At 36.0% G+C, this 20,846-nt stretch overlaps 1 protein-coding gene across 7 annotated transcripts in view; it reads right to left on the bottom strand.

The window, feature by feature from the left end:
* brsk2b (BR serine/threonine kinase 2b) overlaps positions 1–20,846 on the bottom strand; it is a 136,607-nt gene that overhangs the window by 56,191 nt on the left and 59,570 nt on the right. For all 7 annotated transcript variants that reach the window (XM_042728190.1, XM_042728192.1, XM_042728193.1 and 4 more), the window contains exon 2: positions 13,355–13,449. In XM_042728190.1, the coding sequence (XP_042584124.1) occupies positions 13,355–13,449 (95 nt within the window). The remainder of the gene's footprint in view (positions 1–13,354; positions 13,450–20,846) is intronic.

The following is a 20,846-nucleotide window of genomic DNA, read 5'->3' on the forward strand; positions in this document are numbered from 1 at the left end:
TTATTGCAACAGAAGTTTCTATGTCATTGTAGAAAAAAAGAAATCCTGTTCCAGCCTTCAAATAGGAGGAACCAAAACTGCATTCTAACTTGATAGGATCAAGCAATCTATCGATTGTTTTGGACATATCAATAAGCATAGAAATTAAAGAACGACCTTGTGGAATAATTCGCATCGCGAAATTTAAATGTCCTAATAGTGAGAGCAGTTATTTTTTAGTTATAGATTCACATTCCAAACCACCTTTCATCTCTTCCCTAATACGATTAATTTCTCAAGTGTCAAAGAAGCCTGCATCAGTGTTGGGTGTAATTAAATTACTTATCTTCTGAAAAAGTAAAGTAAGGGATTACTGCTCATTTTTAGGTAATTACAGTTACTTATAAAGTACTTGCGTTACATACAGTAAATCATTTCAGCAGTTCTAAAATCAATATTGAATTTGAAATCTAAATTTACCATCTAAAGATGAAATTGAATGCAGCGTCTTTAACCCTCTGCGCAGCAGCAAGTTCACTTTCAGTTTTTCCTGATTCACAGAGAAACCTTAAATACTCAGATACAGATAAGACTAAAATCAATCGAATCTAAAAAGGGCCTACTTTTATTTGTGTACACTGACAATAACAACAAAACATTGTGCTTTTGCAAAATAAACAAAACAAACAGGGTGCACTTTCTGCTGTCTAGTTCTCCGTGAGCAACTTTCTACACGTCACAAACTCAGTGAATATTTGACACAGAGACATGAGAAATATGTCTATAGAAAGCTTGTGTCTACTTTTAAATGAACTAATTAAAATCTAATATTCTCTGATTATGTAATCCATATGAAACTAAAGTGCAGCACAGTATTTCCCGTATCTGAGCTTGAAGTGTCTACTTTTAAATGAATGAATTCAAATCGAAAACGAATATTCTCTTATTACGTAATCCATATGAAACTAAAGTGAGGCACATTCTTTCCCGTATCTGAAAGCTTGAAGCGTCTACTTTTAAACTGAACGAATTCAAATCGAAAACAAATATTCTCTGATTATGTAATCCGTATGAAACTAAAGCGATGTACAGTCTTTCCCGTATCTGAGCTCATTATATGCAGTCACCTGCACGCAAACACCCTCATCTAGATACAAAAATGAAAAAAGTCCTGCTATGAGGAATTTACTTCAGAAGAACAGCACGATCTGACACGGCTTTATTCAGCAGAGAAGATAATTTATGCAATTTATACTTACCTACATTAGTTAGCGTGTTATTTTTACATAAACCTGTACAGATTTTACTAGTTTACAGTTAGTGTATTGTTTAATGTTTCTTAAGCTTTTTTTGTTGTTCAGATATGAGTAACATACCCAACACTGGCCTGCATGAGGTTGCTATCTAGATTAATTCCGAGGAACTCGATAGTATTTAATGGCCCGAGAGTTTTTTCTTTTGAAAGGGGAATACCTAGCTTATCGAATGTTTCCTTCAATGAGTTAATACATCGCTCAGGTTGTGAATTTGGATAATCTACAACCAAGAAATCATCCAACAAATAAAGCACGAAAGGCAGATTACAGTTATTTAAGAGAATCCAATAAAATGCCTCCGATAAGGTGACGAATATATGAGGACTGCTACGACATCCAAACGTAAGTCTAACAGAGGAAGACATTTTTCCACGCCACTGAACATCGAAAAGGTGCCACTGAAACGGGTGAAGCGGCATGACTTTAAATGCATCAACGATATCAACTTTTCCCAGCCAAGCGCCCTTCCCAGCTGTTTTAATAAGCTTAATGGCATTATTTACTAAAGCATAAAACAGAAAAAAAATAGGCAATGGAATCAACCTATTAATGCTAGGAATATGCTTGTTGTTGTGAGGAGCTGACAGGTCTATTATTAAGCTTTTTTTTCCCGAATATTTCCTTGTAGCTACACCTATCGGGTTTATTTGAAAAACAGGAAAAGGAGAGCTATCAAAGAGTCTGATCATATATCCTTTCTCAACCTCTTTAGCCAGTAGACTGTCGACTACTTTGGGTTCTTTAAGAGCTGACTGAAGAATATTACAGACCTGAGATTTTTTGGAAAGGAGAGTTAAGCCAGCCAAAAAACATTTAACAAGTCCAGATATAAAATAATTAACAAAACATCGATTAGGATGCTTCTTTAATGCTCTGTCGAGTTCAGGAACAACATTGACAGGCATAGAAGGCTTTATTTTTTTTTTCTTGCTACACGTATTCTTCAAGGACACACGGACTTGGGATGCCCATCTCCCCAATAACTGGAAGCATGAATAAACTTACAATTAGAGAACCTGCACACACTTTCATTAAAATTATAACACATGGGAGTATGGATCATAGGGGTAACCTTTTCTTCGCCATCTTCTTTTGGTAAGCAGTCGGAAGAAGAAGAGGATTGAGAGAATCTTGGGCATAAAAAGGGAGTGTGCGTAAAGGAAACGCATAGGGAGCAATACAAGGCGCGATGGCCGGTAAAATATCTGCTTATCAGAGCCAAATCTACTACAGACCAGTTCAGTCTTTGATTAAACCATTGAATATACATGGCAGACTTCGCCGAGAAATACTTATGATATTCATGAAAGAGGGTACTGCCGTAGGTCATTGCAAAGTCTGAAATGATGACAAGATAGATGTCCAGTTCGGCCCTACGATTCGGATAAGTTTTGCAGATGACATCTCTATACACACCAAAAGCAAAATTAAACTCAGGCATAGTTAAACAATTTGACAGTCTCTGGTCATTATCTTTCAGAAGTACGAATATATCTCCACAGTCTACGACATGTTTATCTTGACTCTCTGAACACAGCAGAATTTTAACCTAATTAACATTGTTACCTGCTAGAATCTGAGCCTGCAGCTGAGGGGAGATGGCAGCGGCTGGTGGAAAGAAGAGAGCTCCAGTGACAGGAGTTGGAATAGCCATAGCAATTTTAGTAGTAATTTTGATAACTTGTTCCCTATTCTAAATTGTTCCCATTTCAGCAAACTAACAAAGAAACACACAACCAACATTGTTTTTCAACGAATTGATTATGATTACATTATGCTATCTAATTAATTCATAAGCCAGGCTGATAAGATTTATAATCACTTCTCAGATCCTTCTTAAGCCCTAAGAATAGACCCCTCAAACTTTCCTTAAGCAAAGTGCTAATGGTAACCTTTCAAGAAAGGTCAGCAATCTGTTATTAGGCTATAAAACTAAAACCAGTTTTTATGTAGGCAGGTGTGAAACCATTTTTAAGTAGACAGATCGGCTAGTTAACGTCACAAAGACATCTTTCACCTTCACATCCTCTCAGGGTGTCTGTGCAATCATAATCATGGAACACAGGTGTCCACGTCAATTGATTTATCTGTCATTGTAGGCAGCAGTGGACATGGACCACAGTTATAAATCTCACATAATGGACATTTTCTCTACTGCTTCTGTCTCAGTGCAGCCATAATGACTTTGGCAAGGAAGGAAGGAAGGTTAAAGGTCACTCAAAGGACCAAATGAAAAGGTAACGGCATTCCTTTATCTTCTCCCTCCTGATTCCTCAGGGCCTTCTCCATTTGATCAAATGATCAGTCAAAGCTGATGCACCGAGTATCAGACAGAGCGGAATAAGCTCATGGAAAAACACGATTGAGCAGCCAAAACAGTAAACATGTCCCATAAAGTTGATATATTATACTTAATAAAAAATTGCACTGTTATATATTCATTCTTAAACTGTCCCTTACATGTAATTTATCATTATAAGCAATATACACTATTGTTTCTACTGTTAAATATTTCTTGAATGATTTAAGCAGCTTTTTCACCATGGGAATAAAAAAAAAATTAAAATATATTACAATGGAAAACTTATCTTAAATTGTAATAAAATTTCAAAAAAGTACTATTTTCTTTACAATTTTTAATGTTAATGTTTTTGAGAGACTACTTTCAAAAAAAAAAAAAAAAAAAAAAAAAAAAAATCTGTCCAACTCCAAACTTTTGAACCACAGTGTACTTAAAAGCTGGCTGATAATAAAAAAGAGGCTTTATTATCCTCTGACATTTTTTACAGCAATTAAGATTTTTCTTTAGATCTTTCTTATATAAGAGTAGATAAAGGAAGTGACAATGTCTTATAGAGCTGAATATTCAGCTTCTTAATGGACTGAGGGAGGAAACGTCAGCAGTTCTGAATTCCAAAGACCAAAATCATCCCTAATTAATCACCACCCACACAACTCATAGAAACTGCTCACATATAACATTATTACAACTATACATTATAACACAGCTCTCCAAAATACTTGATTCTGATCACTCTGGTCAAACACAGCATTATGAGATCAAATATATTTCTATAATGAAAACATGTAATGAAAAATAATTGACCATTGGCAGCGGTACCAGACAACAGATTTGTGTTTTGTGTTACTAGTCTACGTCTCTCTTTCTTCTCACATAATAAAATAATTTAAACTCAAATTAACGTTATGTTGATTCATTTGTGAATTTGACAAGAAACTTTACATAACAAAATTAATTCCACAATAAATTAAACCATTCAGGTTAATACCCTAAACATTGTCAGGCTTATATTTTTGATATAGCTGTGCTCACTAACAGTTAAGGATCGACAAAACAAATGCTGTCTGTTCAACCCTAAGTAGAAGCGACTCATAAAACACACATTCATCAATATCAATGCTACTGCTCTATCACTATTATAATCTTGCATAAGGTTCTTCAGGACAGGTGGATCGTTCCTGTAATTACTGTGTGCGTTAAAAATAAATAATGATAAATGAAAAGTAATCAACAACCTGTACCCATTTCTCACTCCAATATGACCGAAAGGCTCAATATAGATAAAAAGCACATGAGCCTGAGACAGACGGCATATAAATCACAAAAAGGGCATTAATATACTTATAGACATAAATCTTTTGAGAGTATGTCCTACTGAAAAAGATAAACTGTATATTAATTAACCTGTCCTCTCACAAATACGAATAATTCATCTTAAATTTGAAAAACTGCATTGATTTAAACATCATATCTTCATTTGAACCATTCTTCTATTTAATTTTGACATGAATCAAATGAATTGCAGAGTTCTAAGTGTAAATCAAATCTCCATTTGTTGCAATAGTAAATGACCAGCTCTGAAAAAACACTGTTTTGAACAGCTTGATGACTTTCACACTGTTCCAGAGGAACAGCACTCAAGATTGTCCCTACCATGCTGTGGACTGAACAAAATAACTATATATCTGGTCACTCAAGCAAGAAGACCTCCAACAAAGTGCTGAGCCTTCGGGTCAAAGTTGCACATTAATCATTTGAGAAGGAAGTACACATGAAACAGAGGAAAGGTTGAATGTACTGTAGTGTAGTGTACCACACATTAGAAACAATGTTTTAAAGTTAAGAAGATGGATTTGTTTCTTATAAACACACAGCTTTTCACTTTACAAGATGGAATGGAGCTGTGTTCCAGTGTAGTGGATCCATTGGTGAGCAAGTGATGTAATGCTAAATTTCTTCAAATCTGTCCTGATGAAGAAACAAACTCATTTACACTTTGGATGACCTGAGGGTGAGTACATTTTCAGCATATTTTCATATTTGGGTGAACTATTCATTTAACACTGTAGGGTAGCTACAGGTATAGTTGAATTATATATGAACATGAACAGTAATACAGCTACTAATGTATTCAAATGTACTCAGTGCCATAAACTGAAATGCATGATGCATTTTTGGTCATTTGTCTTTTTAAAAATCAGATCACACAGAGACAGAAGATTTTAGCACTTCATGTGTATTGAAGTGAACAGCAGAGAGGCATTGTAACTTAACATAGTAACAATACAGTGCTCGTTTGGGTCATCAATTAACTCGAACCTTATCAAATCAGCTTGGCATCTTCAAAGAGTTATATATGCAAATTAGATGAAGACGCACCAGGCTGGAGGGAAGCGTGTGACAGACATTTATTTTGTTTTGTGTCCCTCTCTGCATGCGATGAGGGAAAAATCTCCCTCCCACACACAACAATCTACTGTAGAGCGAGGGAGAAGATGCATGATCCATAATCATTCAGAGGAGAAGAGAGAGAAACGTATATAGAGAGAAAATGACACCGCTGTCATCAATGGCAGGATAACAGGATTAGGGTCAGCCATCATTAATCAGCCATTCACTCTGCCTCCAATTCTGCCTCTGTGCTGGACTGCAAATCTCATCTTTTATTCCCTCCCTGCTATATTCCCTTAGTCCCTTTTTTTTTTGACTTTCTCTATCACTACAAGGACAAAAGCGACTGTCTTCAAAATATATAGTAAGCTACTTTTTTATGCTTCGTTTCATATATATATATATTAGGGCTGTCAAATGATTAATCACGATTAATCACATCCAAAATAAAAGTTTTGTTTACATAATATATGTGTGTATACAGGGTATATTTATTATGTATATATAAATACACAAACATAAATTATATATTTAGAAAATATTTACATGTATATACATTTATATATTTATATTCTTATATTTTATATTATATATAAATATATTTAATATATAAACATAACATATTCTTCTTAAATATATACATGCATGTGTGTGTATTTATATATACATAATAAATATACACAGTATACACACATATATTATGTAAACAAAACTTTTATTTTGGATGTGGATTAATCGTGATTAATCATTTGACAGCCCTAATATATATATGTGTAGAAAGTGTAGCATACTGTATATATATATATATATATATATATATATATATATATATATATATATATATCTATATATATATATCAAAAGTGTAGCATACTGTATATATATATATATATATATATATATATATATATATATATATATATATATATATATATATGTCAAAAGTGTAGCATACTATATATATATATATATATATATATATATATATATATATCAAAAGTGTAGCATACTGTATATATATATATATATATATATATATATATCAAAAGTGTAGCATACTATATATATATATATATATATATATATAATATATATATATATCAAAAGTGTAGCATACTGTATATATATATATATATATATATATATATATATATATATATATATATATATATATATATATATATATATATATATATATATAAATAAATAAATAAAGGTTTGGGGTAAAACGTTTTCCATGGTTATCTAAGTCTTTTATGCTAACTAAGGCTGCATTTACAGTATTTGATCACAAATACAGTAAAAAAAGTGATATTGTGAAATATTACTACAAAAATAAATGTTTTCCTTTTGAATATACGTTCAAATGTAATTTATTACTGTATGGCAAAGCTGAGCCATTACTCCAGCCTTCAGCGTCACATTATCCTTCAGAAATCATATTAATATGCTGATTTGGTGCTCAAGAAACATTTCTTGCTATTATCAATATTGATATATTTTAATATTTATTTATTTTTTTGATGGATATAAAGTTATTGATTTGAAATAAAAACGTTTTGCAACTTATAAATGTCTTTACTGTCACTTTTGATCAACTGAACGTGTATTTTGCTGAATAAAAGTATTAATTTCATTTTAAAAAATCTTACTGACCCCAACTTTTTAAACAGTATGAATATGCAAATAATTATGATTAACTTGAGTAATACACATATAACGTAATTAAATTGATTCAAATGTTTAATAGATTGACAGCCTTAATACAAATATTTTTTAAAAAAATCAAATCAGAGCAGAGAAATGTACTTTACACAATCAATTCAAACCCTAAACACTAAAAAATCTTTAGAGCTCAAGCAAACATGAATTGAATTCTGCTTCGAGATCTCTGCACTGTGCATTGTCACCGACTTAATGCCTCAGTGATCTCATCATTAAGACCTTCATCTATCTCTCATTTCCCAGACTAAAGCGCCCGTGAATGTGGATTAAACAAACACCATCTTAAATCACTTCAGTGCAGCACCATTAGAGAGGCAGTGGTTCATTTGACTGAGAGATCATGGATGAAGCGAACACCACGGGGGGCAGAGCAGGATAAGTCATACCCAGATGTGGAGCTGCTTCTCTGTGTAGGGCGTCACAGTTCATCAGCTCTTCCAGAGCATCGGTGTGAAGAGCTGACTCCATATCTCGCTCAGCAAAGCATCAACACCTCACAAACACTCAAGTACTCCAGGTCAGCAAGAGCTAATACACAACTCTGAAGACCAGGAGAGGTTAGAAATAAAGTCTCTCAAGGCTCAAATATAAGGATGGCCTGGTGGCCTCAGGATCAGTGTGAACTTTGGTACATTTAACAAAATAGCCTCTTGCCCATTCGAACCAGTTCTGCACTGACCTTGAAAAATTTCTGTCTGTCTTGTACATCGTTATTTTATGCTGTGCAAACAAAATGTTTGGTCTTCTCTAATTCCACTAATATGTCACCAGTGTTTTCTAATGGACAAACAAAAATGATGATAGTCTTGAAAGCTCTATAAGAATGTGTCGAAAACTACAAAATCAGTAACATGTTGCAGCATACACCATTTATTTTCTGTATAAATTGTTCATAAATGTGTTGCTTTATATCTGTAAAATGTAATACTATTCTACTACTACTACTACTAATAATAATAAAGTATTTTACATAGCCTTTCAAAACCTCTGGACAAGACAAAGGAAAAAGGAAATAAATACAGTAAAGGACTTAACTATGAAAGCCACTTCCGCCACTGAATAAAAAAAAAAAAACTATTAAAAAGGCAGTTGCGACTTTTTATTTCACAATTCAGACTTTTTATCTCACAATTTGTGAGACAAACTCACAATTCGTGAGACAAACTCACAATTCTGTGATCGTTTCCCAGAATTGCATGATATAAACTCGCAAATGTAAGTTGTAAGGTCACAATATAAACCATGAACTTGCAATTCTGACTTTATATCTGACAATTCTGACATTATATCATACAATTCTGAGAAAGAAAGTCAGAATTGTGAGTTTTTATCTTGCAATTCTGACTGTAAAGCTAGCAATTGCGAGTTTATATCCCGCAATAATACTTCCATTCTTAACAGAGGACAGCAAAAAAAGGGATCATGTTATGTTATGTTAAACAGATATGTACTGGTTGCACATACCTGAAAACAAGGATAGCACTCGTTCTGTTTATTATTAAGGGGAAACTGGTAATAACTTTTTGAGCCATTTTGCTCCTTCAATTTGAAAAGGAACGTTGTGAGGTAACACCACAAAATGCATCAACTCTTGAGTTTTGACTGGCTGGACAGTACAGAACATCAGAAAACCATTTTTAAAAACACACTGTAAATAAGTTAGATTTAAATACTTGAATGGATGAAATTTCACTGTTGTTGTAGAACACTGTTCTAAAGTTTATGAACAGTGACGTTAATGGATGGATATACACACATGCATATATATTTTTCAATACAGTTTGGTGCTGCTAGAGGTGTAAACATTTTACACTTCTCCTTTAAAATATAGTTTAGTTAAAATATATAGTTAAGGTTATCTTCCACCTTCACTGTGTAATATATAGTGTGTGTTCTGGCACTCATCCACAGCTTGACTTATCTCTTCACTGCAGGGGTGCAACATGTCCCTCCTTCTCTTTAGTAGCCAGTCTCCTGGGCAACACTGGGCTTGGTTTCAGAAATGTTAGCTTTCCCCTCCGGACCCATCTGGATTCGACACCGCACGCTGAGAGAAACTTTCACACCCACCATGCCTTGGGCCATTTACCATTAACCACCCAAGACTTGATTAAACCAGAGAGTGATACCTTTCTGAAATGTTTACTGGGATCCACCCTGCAGTGTCAAGAGGCAGTCATTCATTAGGAGGGAATGATGTTTAATGCATGGTTTGTCATAAATAGTTTTGAGTAGCCTGCCTCAAGGGAAACTAAACGATAAGCACACTGTTTAGCATTTTAAAACAGCTTTTCCACAACACCATTAAAATGGGACTGGAGTGGAAACACAATGAAAAAAGCTTTTCCAGTGTTTTAAAGGTGACCTATTATGCCCTATTTTCCAATATGTAATATAAGTCTCAGATGTCACCAGAATGTGTCTGTGAATTTTCAGCTCAAAATACCACACGGATCATTTATTACATAATTTTGAAAATGCCTATTTTGAGTTGAAGCAGAAACATGCTGTTTTTATACATGTCTATTGAAATACAAATGAGCTGCTACTCCCTGCCCCTTTTTCAAGAAAAGGGCTGTGCTTTTACAGCTCATACCTCAGATTCTTTGTTAAAAACATCTGTTTGGTTTTGATTATCATGTCTATCATGCTGAAATCATGTGTTTTAAATCATATTAGTTTATACTTCTGATATACGGTTTTCTGAGCGCACACACACAGAAAGCGGCTGTCAAACGGCATGCGAGTACTAAACCAAGTTATCTTTCATGTCTTATTGCACTTAAACTGTCAAATACACATACAGTAAGTTTATGTTAAAAAACACAAGTTACAAAAACATCCAGTTATGTCTGTGAAGGTAAACAGCAGGCAAAGAAATCACATGTTTATATTAGATCTGTGTGCCTGCAGCGTAATATACAGTAAATAGACTAAATCAATAAATCCACTCCTCTCTTGTCTCTTCTGAGGCTGGGACTCTAAATAATGTTCTGTGCTCATCTGTGCAGCCATAAGACAGAACAGTTAGCATGCTTTGCTCGAACTTTTGCAATGGCATTAAAACTGGAACATCATTGTTGCTTGCGAAAACGCTACCTATTTTTAATCAAATTCACTGGTTTTAAAAACGCCACTTTATGCAATACAATGAAAGCACACACATACAAACACATCTTTCCCTTGAAAAAAAAAAATAAAAATTTGCTGTGAGGCATCTTCAGCACATCCTCTGAGGCAAAGTAGGCCGAGGTCACCTCCTGACATAACCCTCATTAGTGTGACCGCAAAGTTAGTCAAAGAGCTTTTCTTTTCATGTCTGAAAATGTCAGAGACGACTTCATTAGTTCAGGAAGGGCCAGGCAGGGGCCGTGGAGTTCTCTGCGAGGAGCATGTTCTCAAATGCCAGGCTTCTGTTCTGTGCGTGCCACGACCTAACACACAACATCGCCTCTCCCTGGGAGTAGACATGAACACACACACTGCATACTGCACACCTAGCTTTAGACATGCTAGACACATAAATACAACCTGACGCGCTCACCCTGGGCTCTGATTGCACACATGCACAGTCTTTCGTATACTGTGTCCCAGCAAGCACACATGCTGACAGGAAGTAGCCAAACCCCCTGCTTTTTTACATACAGCCATGTATGCTCTTCCACACACTGACAGCTGCACACCGGCTCCACGCTATGCAAATGCCAACCAACGTGGGGTTCGCCAGAGGCTGAGAAAAGAGAAGGAGGAGGAAAACAACAGAATGACAGGTGACCTCCCGTTGACTGTCTAAAATTATGCTAATGAAGTCATTATTGTTTATTTATTCCGTCAAGACTGTGGTGAGGAGGGAACTCCAGGAGAAACAGCAGCCAATGACTGGGAGACTATCCAATGAGTTGAACTGAACTGAAGTCTAGTTTAAATGGGATAAATCAAGGTGAAATCATGGGAAATTACACCACAGAGAAGATCAGTCATGACTTTGGGACTCTGATGCGTAAGAACAGCAGGCTGCAGTCTCGCTCTTTTGCCTCCGTCGTTCGTAAAATCTCAGCTACTTTGACGGAGGCGTGCAACATCTGAAGCTGTTTTTTACTATAAGCATATCATTTTCTCCCCTACCTCCCTCCCCAAGCCAATCATGTCAGGTTGCCATGACAACAGCCCCTGTGAGAAGCTAAAATAAGCAGGAGATACAATAGAATGGGTTACAGGGTGACCTTCAGAGAAACACGACTAACTATCAGTCATGGAGGTGGCTTTACTCCAACTCTATGTTTGGATCCGACAGCACCCGTTTGTTTTCTAAATTATTCAGCCTGGTGAGGAAAGTAAAGTAAGACAATGAGACACACAAATGCTTGCATCCACAATCAGACTCCCATAAGGCTTAAGTCTATTTCCTGCTGAGAAGCAATTTCCCCCACAGTCCAAACACTATGAGTGAGCAGGGGGGTCTGGGGACGGCATGTGGACCGGATGACTGTATAGCCCACATCCAATTACAACGAGGAACCAATCAGCTCATCTAAATTACTACTGCCCCACAATTCACCAGGAGTTAATGAGCCATTAACCATTTAATGAAATCCATATGATGCTGGATGGACACAGAGGAAATTACGTTGACTGGGTCAAAAGTTGAGGTGACTTTTATGTTAAAGCTCACTGAATTCATAAAGCAAATTGGCAACATCAGCAACTTCTTAAGCCCATCTTGTCATTTTCTTCTTAAAATTAATACCACAGTAGCAGTTTGACAGACTCAATTATTCACTCTATAAAGCAAAGAACATCTGCTGACTTTCAGATAATGATATAAACACATAGGTATGTGACCACCATATTTGTAAAGCTAAAAAAAAGTTTTATCATGGCTGGTTCCATTTAAACATTTCCTCATCACAAATTGTATAAAATTGTATAAAATTTGTGAATAGTGTAAAAAACCCAAATTTCCTGATTCTATGCTTATAATCCTATTGATGGATGCCATTCATTCTTGGTGAATTTCTCCCCAACATTTGACTTTCAACAAACATAAAGAAGGAACTTTACATATCATGAGCTGTGTATTATGTGACAAACATGTCACATACCCAATTAGAGGATCAGAGATAGAGAGCTGACAGCAACACTCACTGTACATGATTTAAACCGGATAATGAACAATTAGAGATAACCTTAACTGAACTCCTACTAATCAATGTCCAGTTTAATAGTGGTAGTATGCTGCTGTGTGCAACTACTGAAGATGTGTAAGAGAATTGTAGGTAATCCTTTCATGTACTCAAACAATCCCCTGACAGCAGTTCAGCCGCACAGTGACAGCTGCCTGTTCATACTCAAAAGGCTCTTTCATGTTTTGTTGCCGTAGCAAGAACCTCGGCATAATTAGAACAGAAATGGTGATAACTTTCTATTGCAGAAAGAGCTGACACAAACATAAACATATAGAATAAGCTTTGTGAGTAATCCAAATATATTTAACTTTTCAAACTCACCCACTACAGTGTAAATGTAACTGACAGATTTGGTACAAACAGCCATATTCCCAACTTTCAGTTCACTGCAGAGCAACAGACTGCTTTACTTTAGTCATCTCATGCAGTACACTGAAAGAACAGCCCAATCTTACCTTCATCAACACAGACTCGCTGAGTTTCTCCCGGTTTACAATTTTTATGGCAACTTTCTGACATGTGACACAGTGGATTCCCAGCTTCACGAGGCCTGGAGTGAAAGGAAAAAAGAGAGAAGAGAGAAAAGAAATTCTGTCAGCAAGCATAAAAAGTACATCAACCAAAAAGCACTTAGATGATAAAAGGCTGGTCCCAGCGTGAGTTTCATTTCGGCAAAATGAGAATTCTCCCACTAAAGCCCCCGGTATCCATAATGTGACATCCAGGGGCACTTTTCATATCGCAAAGTAAATGTCAGAGAACATACATAAACACAAACAAGGCCAGATCAGCGTTGGATCCCCCTCAATGGCTTTTTGTCATATCAATGATAAAAGACTGTCACTATGCTCAAAGGCTGACACGGGCAAGTATATATATATCAGCAAGCATATTTGGCTAAATGCCACATCTGTGCATGCCTTTATTACCCCCATACATTTTTCAGAATGCCTCTGCATATCAAACTGTTGATTTCCCTGAAGGTTAACCCAGGGGGCAGAGGGGATATAAAGACCTGACAGGTCCCTGGATCTCTTTTATATGTATATCGTTAAAGCCCGAATGGCATCTCGCGCCACTTTCACGACATGTCATTGATGTTGTATCACAGGAGAGGACAAAACGCAGATGCAATCTATACCCTCACGCTGGACTCGAGGGCACAGTGGAGAGTGTCCTGGGACCCAATGAATATTTCATCTTGGCGTAATTGCCTTGCGCTGAGATGAACACACAGAGACGTGTAAAATACCATACGGCGGCTAATGCAATTGTGAGGTGAGTCACCAAGAGAACTCTCTAGAAAGACAAATGCTTGCATACAGCTAGATCATGTTTTTTTCCTAAACACTAAGAAAGAAACACTGAATTCTGATGGTGAATGTCAAACCTGATGTAAAGGTGGTTACTGGTCACAAGAATGGGATGCTTTTACACTAGCATCCACAATGTAGATTACTTCCCTTGATATTGTAATTTTGTTTATTAATGTTGACTAATAGAATTTAAATTAAAAGACTTTTTGTGGGAGGCAACTGCATGCTGTATTCTTTATTACACAAGCAAACTGGTTCAGACAGGATCTGTGGGAACAGACTGGTGTTAATTTCTTTCTGGGTTGTCAATCTTTATAGTCAAAATGATTTCATCTGAAAATGCTCAAGCTCTCATGTCAAAAAACACTTCAAATTTCTATAAATTCCCTTAAAAATCATCAATCTTTCTAATCATTAAAGCAAAACGCTCTCTGTTGAAAAGGAAACCATGGAAACCTACAAGAGCACAAATTATCAAACCTAGGCTAAAGTTAGGCTAGCATGAGTTCTTTGCAAAGAAAAAACATAAACATGGATGAGTCAACCACATTCGAGTCTCTCAAGCAAGTAAACAAGCAGTGTTCTTGTCATTCGCCCATAAGAAATTTCTCAACTAACACTTGACACACACCTCAAAAAAAGATGTTAGGTTACTAAGTTGCGAAGGAGGCATGTGTGAATAAAATGTCTGCAAGCAATGGGAAAAGTAGAAACCAAAATGTTACAAAAAAAAAAAAAAAACCCGTAAGATACATCAGTTGATTGAGTTTAAGTGGTACTTGAACTCACCAAAAGTTTATACTGTACTTAGCATTAAAGGGTTTATTCATATATGAGCAACAGTAATATACTCTTTAATAATAATAATGGTTTCAATAGAAAACCAAAATAACCTTTCAGGGAACAGTTCTTAAAATAACACTTAGCCCAGAAGAAACTATAAAGAACATTATGTGCATTTAAAAGCTTCCATGGTTCTCCATGTAATCAAAGATACCAAAAAATAACCTTTAAATTTACAGCATCTTTACCTTAAATGTCACTAATTAAATTAAAAGGTGACATACTCAGTGAATTCTACAATCTATTCAAGAAAGTTCAGAGTATCAATGGGGAAAAAATGGTAATCTGTAATTATACTACATTTCTCTTCACCCTCAGACTTCACCTCCTATTTACATGTACTCCTTACATAGTAGTAACTGAAAGAGCACAGCTTTGATTCGCTAGCATGCACGGAGCAGCATGACATCATGTTCTCATGGTTGCACAGTGGAACTGCATCCCCAGAGGCTCAGCATGTGTTCTCAGAGGCTTCCCTCATCTTCCCACCGCAGGGCCTCAACAGATCAATAAATGGAAGTTCATCAGTTAGAGTGAAATGCCTGCTGGCGACCTTCAGCAATAACATGCATCAGTAATCACCAGGACTTCTCCCATCAACCACCACTCTGTGTCAGATCTTCTCTGCTGTACACGCAAACACACACAGACAAGGGTCTCATTCCAGTTTTTCACATAATCTCTCTCTTCGCTATAATGCCCACGTCCAACCATAGAAATATGCAGTAAAGTTTCTTATTAACTACTGTGTGTCTCTACTACAAAAAAATAAATCCCATGTTAGGCCTTGAAATCCATTTATTTTTCCAGGACTATTTTCTTTTCTTATCAAAGAGCATGTAGCATGAGATTTGGCAGTAAAGTTAAGCACACAGTAGAAAACCATGGCTCTTGCCAAGGCCCTGTAGTCCCACTCAGATCTATTTTTGATTAATGTAGCAGCATCAGGGCTCCAGCAGAAAAACTCCATAATTATACAATGACTGAAACAAATGGAGTCTGTTTAAAGGCTGAATGGAAAAGCTTACTTATGCTTATTTATTATGCATGTTGCTGATGCAGGTATTATGTACTGTATGTAAGTGGCTCGTAAAAGTCAACCTGAATGTTAACCATACTTTGTCAACAATCTGTAAGTTGACTCTTGACGCATGAAAAACTACAATGACCTACAGTCACCATTAATATTTTAACATGTTTGAGAACATTATTTGTTATTTAAAGTGGGCACTAAAATCCACACAATCTCATCTATTTTATATTAATCCATTCTAGTGAACAAGAAAATGCAAAGGCTCTTCATCCACCGATGTAAAGATTGGATTATTTGGAACTTGTTCTCAACACAAAAGAGATACCAAGAGACCAGTGACTCATATTCAGTATTGTACTGCTGTTCCATGCATTTATTCACTGACCTACAAAAAACAAAATGTGGCAGTGGTATTTACAAGCTCAATGGATCATTAAAATTGTTCAGCAAGAACGATTTAAAAAAAAATAAAAAATAGACCACAACATATACCAAAAAATAATACAGACTGAAAAATAAACTCAGTGTACTATTGATTTTTAGACATATATAATTAATGTTGCTAACATTTAAGTTTTTTACTGAGAAAATTTACTCAAAACATTCACATTTAAGCATTTATTTATTGCAAATAAATAGTTGCATTTCCTGGGAATCAAGCCCATGACCTTGGCTTTGAGAACATGATGTTCTGTGCTATGGACCTGCCTGGATCGATACATCACACAAGCAATTTATGAAAACCACAATAGATCATGTCAAATTACTACAAATTATACTAATTTACTCTATTAAATTATGCAAATAACTAGGGCTGCAAAACAATTAATCACATTCAAAATAAAAGTTTATGTTTACATACTATATGTGTGTGTACCTCGTATATTTATTATGTATATATAAATACACACACATACATGTATATATTAAGGATATAATTATATAACATTAATATAATTATATAATATATAATTATATTAATGTTAGATTTAAATATTAAATATTTATATATAATATAAATTATACACAAGTATAAATATATATACAGACCAATATGTTTAAAATATACACAAATATGTGTGTATTTATATACAGTACATAATAAATATGCACAGTACACACACACATAGTATGTCAACATAAACTTTTATTTGAATGCGATTCATCGTGATAAATCGTTTTGTCCATAAAGTGATGTAATGAATACAAATTGACAGCCATTATTCTTAAAATCACTTTTTGCAATAAGATAAAGGCTAATATTTCAAACCTCTGAACCGCCACATCCCCATTCACCCAATGAGTGCTGACTCCACACACAGCCAGTCAAAAGTGTCTGACAGTGATGCAGGGCAGGTGTGAATCGCAGGGATCTGATGAGCGCTTGTGTTCTCTGACAGGCTGTTTAGAGCAGGTCAGCAGGAGTGTCTTCAGCGGTGATGAGTGCTAACCACTGAAAACAATAACACAAACTGCTCTAATAACAGCCAGAAGCTCATAAACCCTAGGAGTCAGGCATCATCGTTTATGTTTATTTTATTTTCCTCATCTCCGTCACTGTTTGCACTGTAAAAAAATCCTTCAATTAGTGCTTTTATAGCTTCTGCCTGGGGGGAATGGTGGTCTTGAGATCACCACCCACACTTTCACCACTGCTCTTACTTCTGTCTTGTAACTACCAGCGCTCTGCTTTTATTTAAAGGCTGTTTTTAGCATTTGCCACTGAAGCTCCACTGAGCAGCTGGATGGGGATAAATGAGTCGCTTTGCATTTCAAATCACTAATTGTTCATGCGGGTTCCAGTGGTCCAGATCGTCCATAGGTCTTGTTTTAGAGCGCTTATCACCTGCAACCTGCTTACAGACACTCAGATACTCAAACCTATGAAATTTAGTTTAACCTTACCTTGGCCACAACTGTAAATTACTGTGCAAAGATTCCTACAAGTGATTGAAAGAAAAAAAGGAAGTAATACTCCTCACTGTCACACTTGGGAAGGACATTAGAGTTTCATCTATATAGATTTGTTGTGGTAAAGGTAAAATGAAATTTGTAAAATTGTTTGGGCCTGAAAAAGCAGAATGCTGCCAGCAGGGAGCAATTTTGCATTACATATGAAACTAGTATCTCTGTTGCTTAGATACTCACAGCAGAGTAAATGTAACAACACACACTTCACATAAAACTTATGAGTGCCTCTCTATTTCATTCCTTGTGAATTATATATAGTATGTATTTCAAATAAATGCTGTTTTTTTAACATATTATTCATCAAAAAATCCTAAAGAGTAATGGCTGATGAAAATTCATCCTAAAATATATAAAATATTATTTATTTCCTCAGTATAAAACAATAGAAGTCAATAGAAAGTCCCCAACGCCATTAAAACATGAATGTGTGTGTGTTTTCCAGGTGACTGCCTTTTAGAGAGAAGCCATTTGGAAATTTCTCAATGAGCCATCTGTGCCTGTCAAAAGCATGATTGATGATCCTAAAATCTGAATATGAATCACATATACATGACGTATAAAAAAAAATTGGTTATAGCAGTAGTGAAAAGTTACTTTAAATAGTAGTCCAACTGGGATATGTGCAGTTACATGAGACACAAGGGAACCATCCCCATGAGGGATTCAATAAGCAAGCGATCGCTCTCTTTCTCCTATGTGACTCTTCTTTGTAAGCATGTAATGTAGATTGTTGCATTTATCAAGCGTCACTGAAACAATCTGAAACGCCATCTGCTAATTGCAAATACACAGGATTCAAAAGGAGTCCCCTCAGGCAGACAGACTGAAGCCCACTCCCTCTCAATCGCGTCCGTCATGCTTTACTCCAAGCAGCCGGGAGCGATTATGACCCGAATGTCGACCCACCATGAAGGTGGTGAAGGGGCAAAATAAAGTGAATGTCAACAGTGTCTGAACACTAACATTGATTCAATTAGCGGACAAATTTAACCAAAGCTGCCTACAAAATAGAAACACTACAAGCAACTTTAATCCTGCTAAAAATACAACATTTTATGGTTAATAAGAAGAGAATTACAATAGAGAGCAGGAGTTTGCAAGGGTTTTTTCGGTAGCAAAATGGTCTGGGTTCAATACAAGTTAAGCTCAATCAACAGCATTAGTGGAATAATGTTGATTACCACATAGAAAATTTCAACTAAAGGTCTCTGCACACTGAGTCCGAAATTTTCGTATGCAATTTTTCGTATTCAAAATCCTAAAAATTTGTATAGAAACCTTGTACACTGAGTCCGATGCGTATTAATCCGTTGCAAAAAAAGCACTAAATGGAGTCTTCAAGCAGTGAGGATGATTTTGTTGTCCTCTCACTTCTTAAAAAAAAAGAAAAAAGAAAGGAAATATTGGGTCCATCCAATCCTGAGATATAGAGAGGACGGAGAGTTCCCCCTCAGGAGCAGTGGGATTATCCCAGGCGATTCAGAGTTTACTTCAGGATGTCAGTGGTTCAGTTTGATGCTTCTGCTAGCGATACTACAGCCACATATTAAAAAGAAGACCACCAATTTCTGTGATCTCAGTGTGCAATGATCTATATACAGAGACGAAGTGGATGAACTTGACAATTGCAATTCTGGATTTTGGCGTTCGCTTGTACAGTGGCTCTGAACTGTCAAAACACCTCTCAAGATGCTTGCTACAGATGCAAATTTATGAATTAGCTTTATGAAGAACTCACTATCATTGCAATCAATGTGTGGAATCAATGTGTGGAATGTTAAGGATATTGAATTGAAAACTTAATCAGTCACACTTCATTTTAAGGTCCAATTCTCACTATTAACAAACCATTAATTATGGCTGCAGGTTAATAGTATTTATAGCACCTAATGTAAAAAACAGGCTGTGTGACTGTAAGTAATGATTATCTCAAAATGTAGATCGACTTAAAAATCCAAATGAAAAACATATACCTTTCTCTCTATTGTTCACATAGCAGTGATTACCCTCTCTCATATCAGTGTTGGTCGCCAACCATTGCAATATGGGATGGTTATGCAAATATTTTTGATAACAAAATGAGAAGTACAGATTCAAAATGTGAGTGTGAAGTGGGAAGTGCAGAGGTGAATGGGACTATCATAGTACTACACAAAAATGCTTAGTAGACAGTAACTCAATATTCTGTCAAGCATTTTCATTTTCCCCCCTACAGGCCAAAATAAATCAATGGACTTATTTTGGGCCCATGTCCAAAACCAGTCCCATGGCTTGTACACAGTATCCCTGGAAGGAGGAAGGATTGGACAGCAGACATGTCTCCAGCTGCCCCTCCCTGAAGCACATGCTCCATGAGTATCTTGGGTCCGATTCAAATAAAAGGGCTGTGTGCCAACGGCATTAAATATGTGTTTATTGCTCTTAATGAAAGCCAAGGGGAACCAAATAAATCCTCAAAGGCTAAGCTGTTAGTGCTGCCTCCTGGTTGGCTGTGAAAGTGACCAAGACATCCCAGAGAACTGGACAAGAGGTGCTGACACATGAAACAATGGACAAAAATGTTATGTTGATCCTGTCCTTAATCCAATCTATTTAAATCTAAGAGCAAAACCCAATGCCAAATCCCAAAACGCAATTGTTAAATTGGCAGTGGCCTACCAGAAGCACACGAAACGCAATGCAGAAGTGCTTTGGGGTGTAGAAGGGAGGGTTGGGGCGGGGGATTGCATTATACCGGTCACCATTGTAGGAGGCTGTTGACATCTCTCTCAAGCACTGGCTAAT

The sequence above is a fragment of the Cyprinus carpio genome, chromosome B7 (genome assembly GCF_018340385.1).
Source record: "Cyprinus carpio isolate SPL01 chromosome B7, ASM1834038v1, whole genome shotgun sequence".
Lineage (NCBI taxonomy): Eukaryota > Metazoa > Chordata > Actinopteri > Cypriniformes > Cyprinidae > Cyprinus > Cyprinus carpio.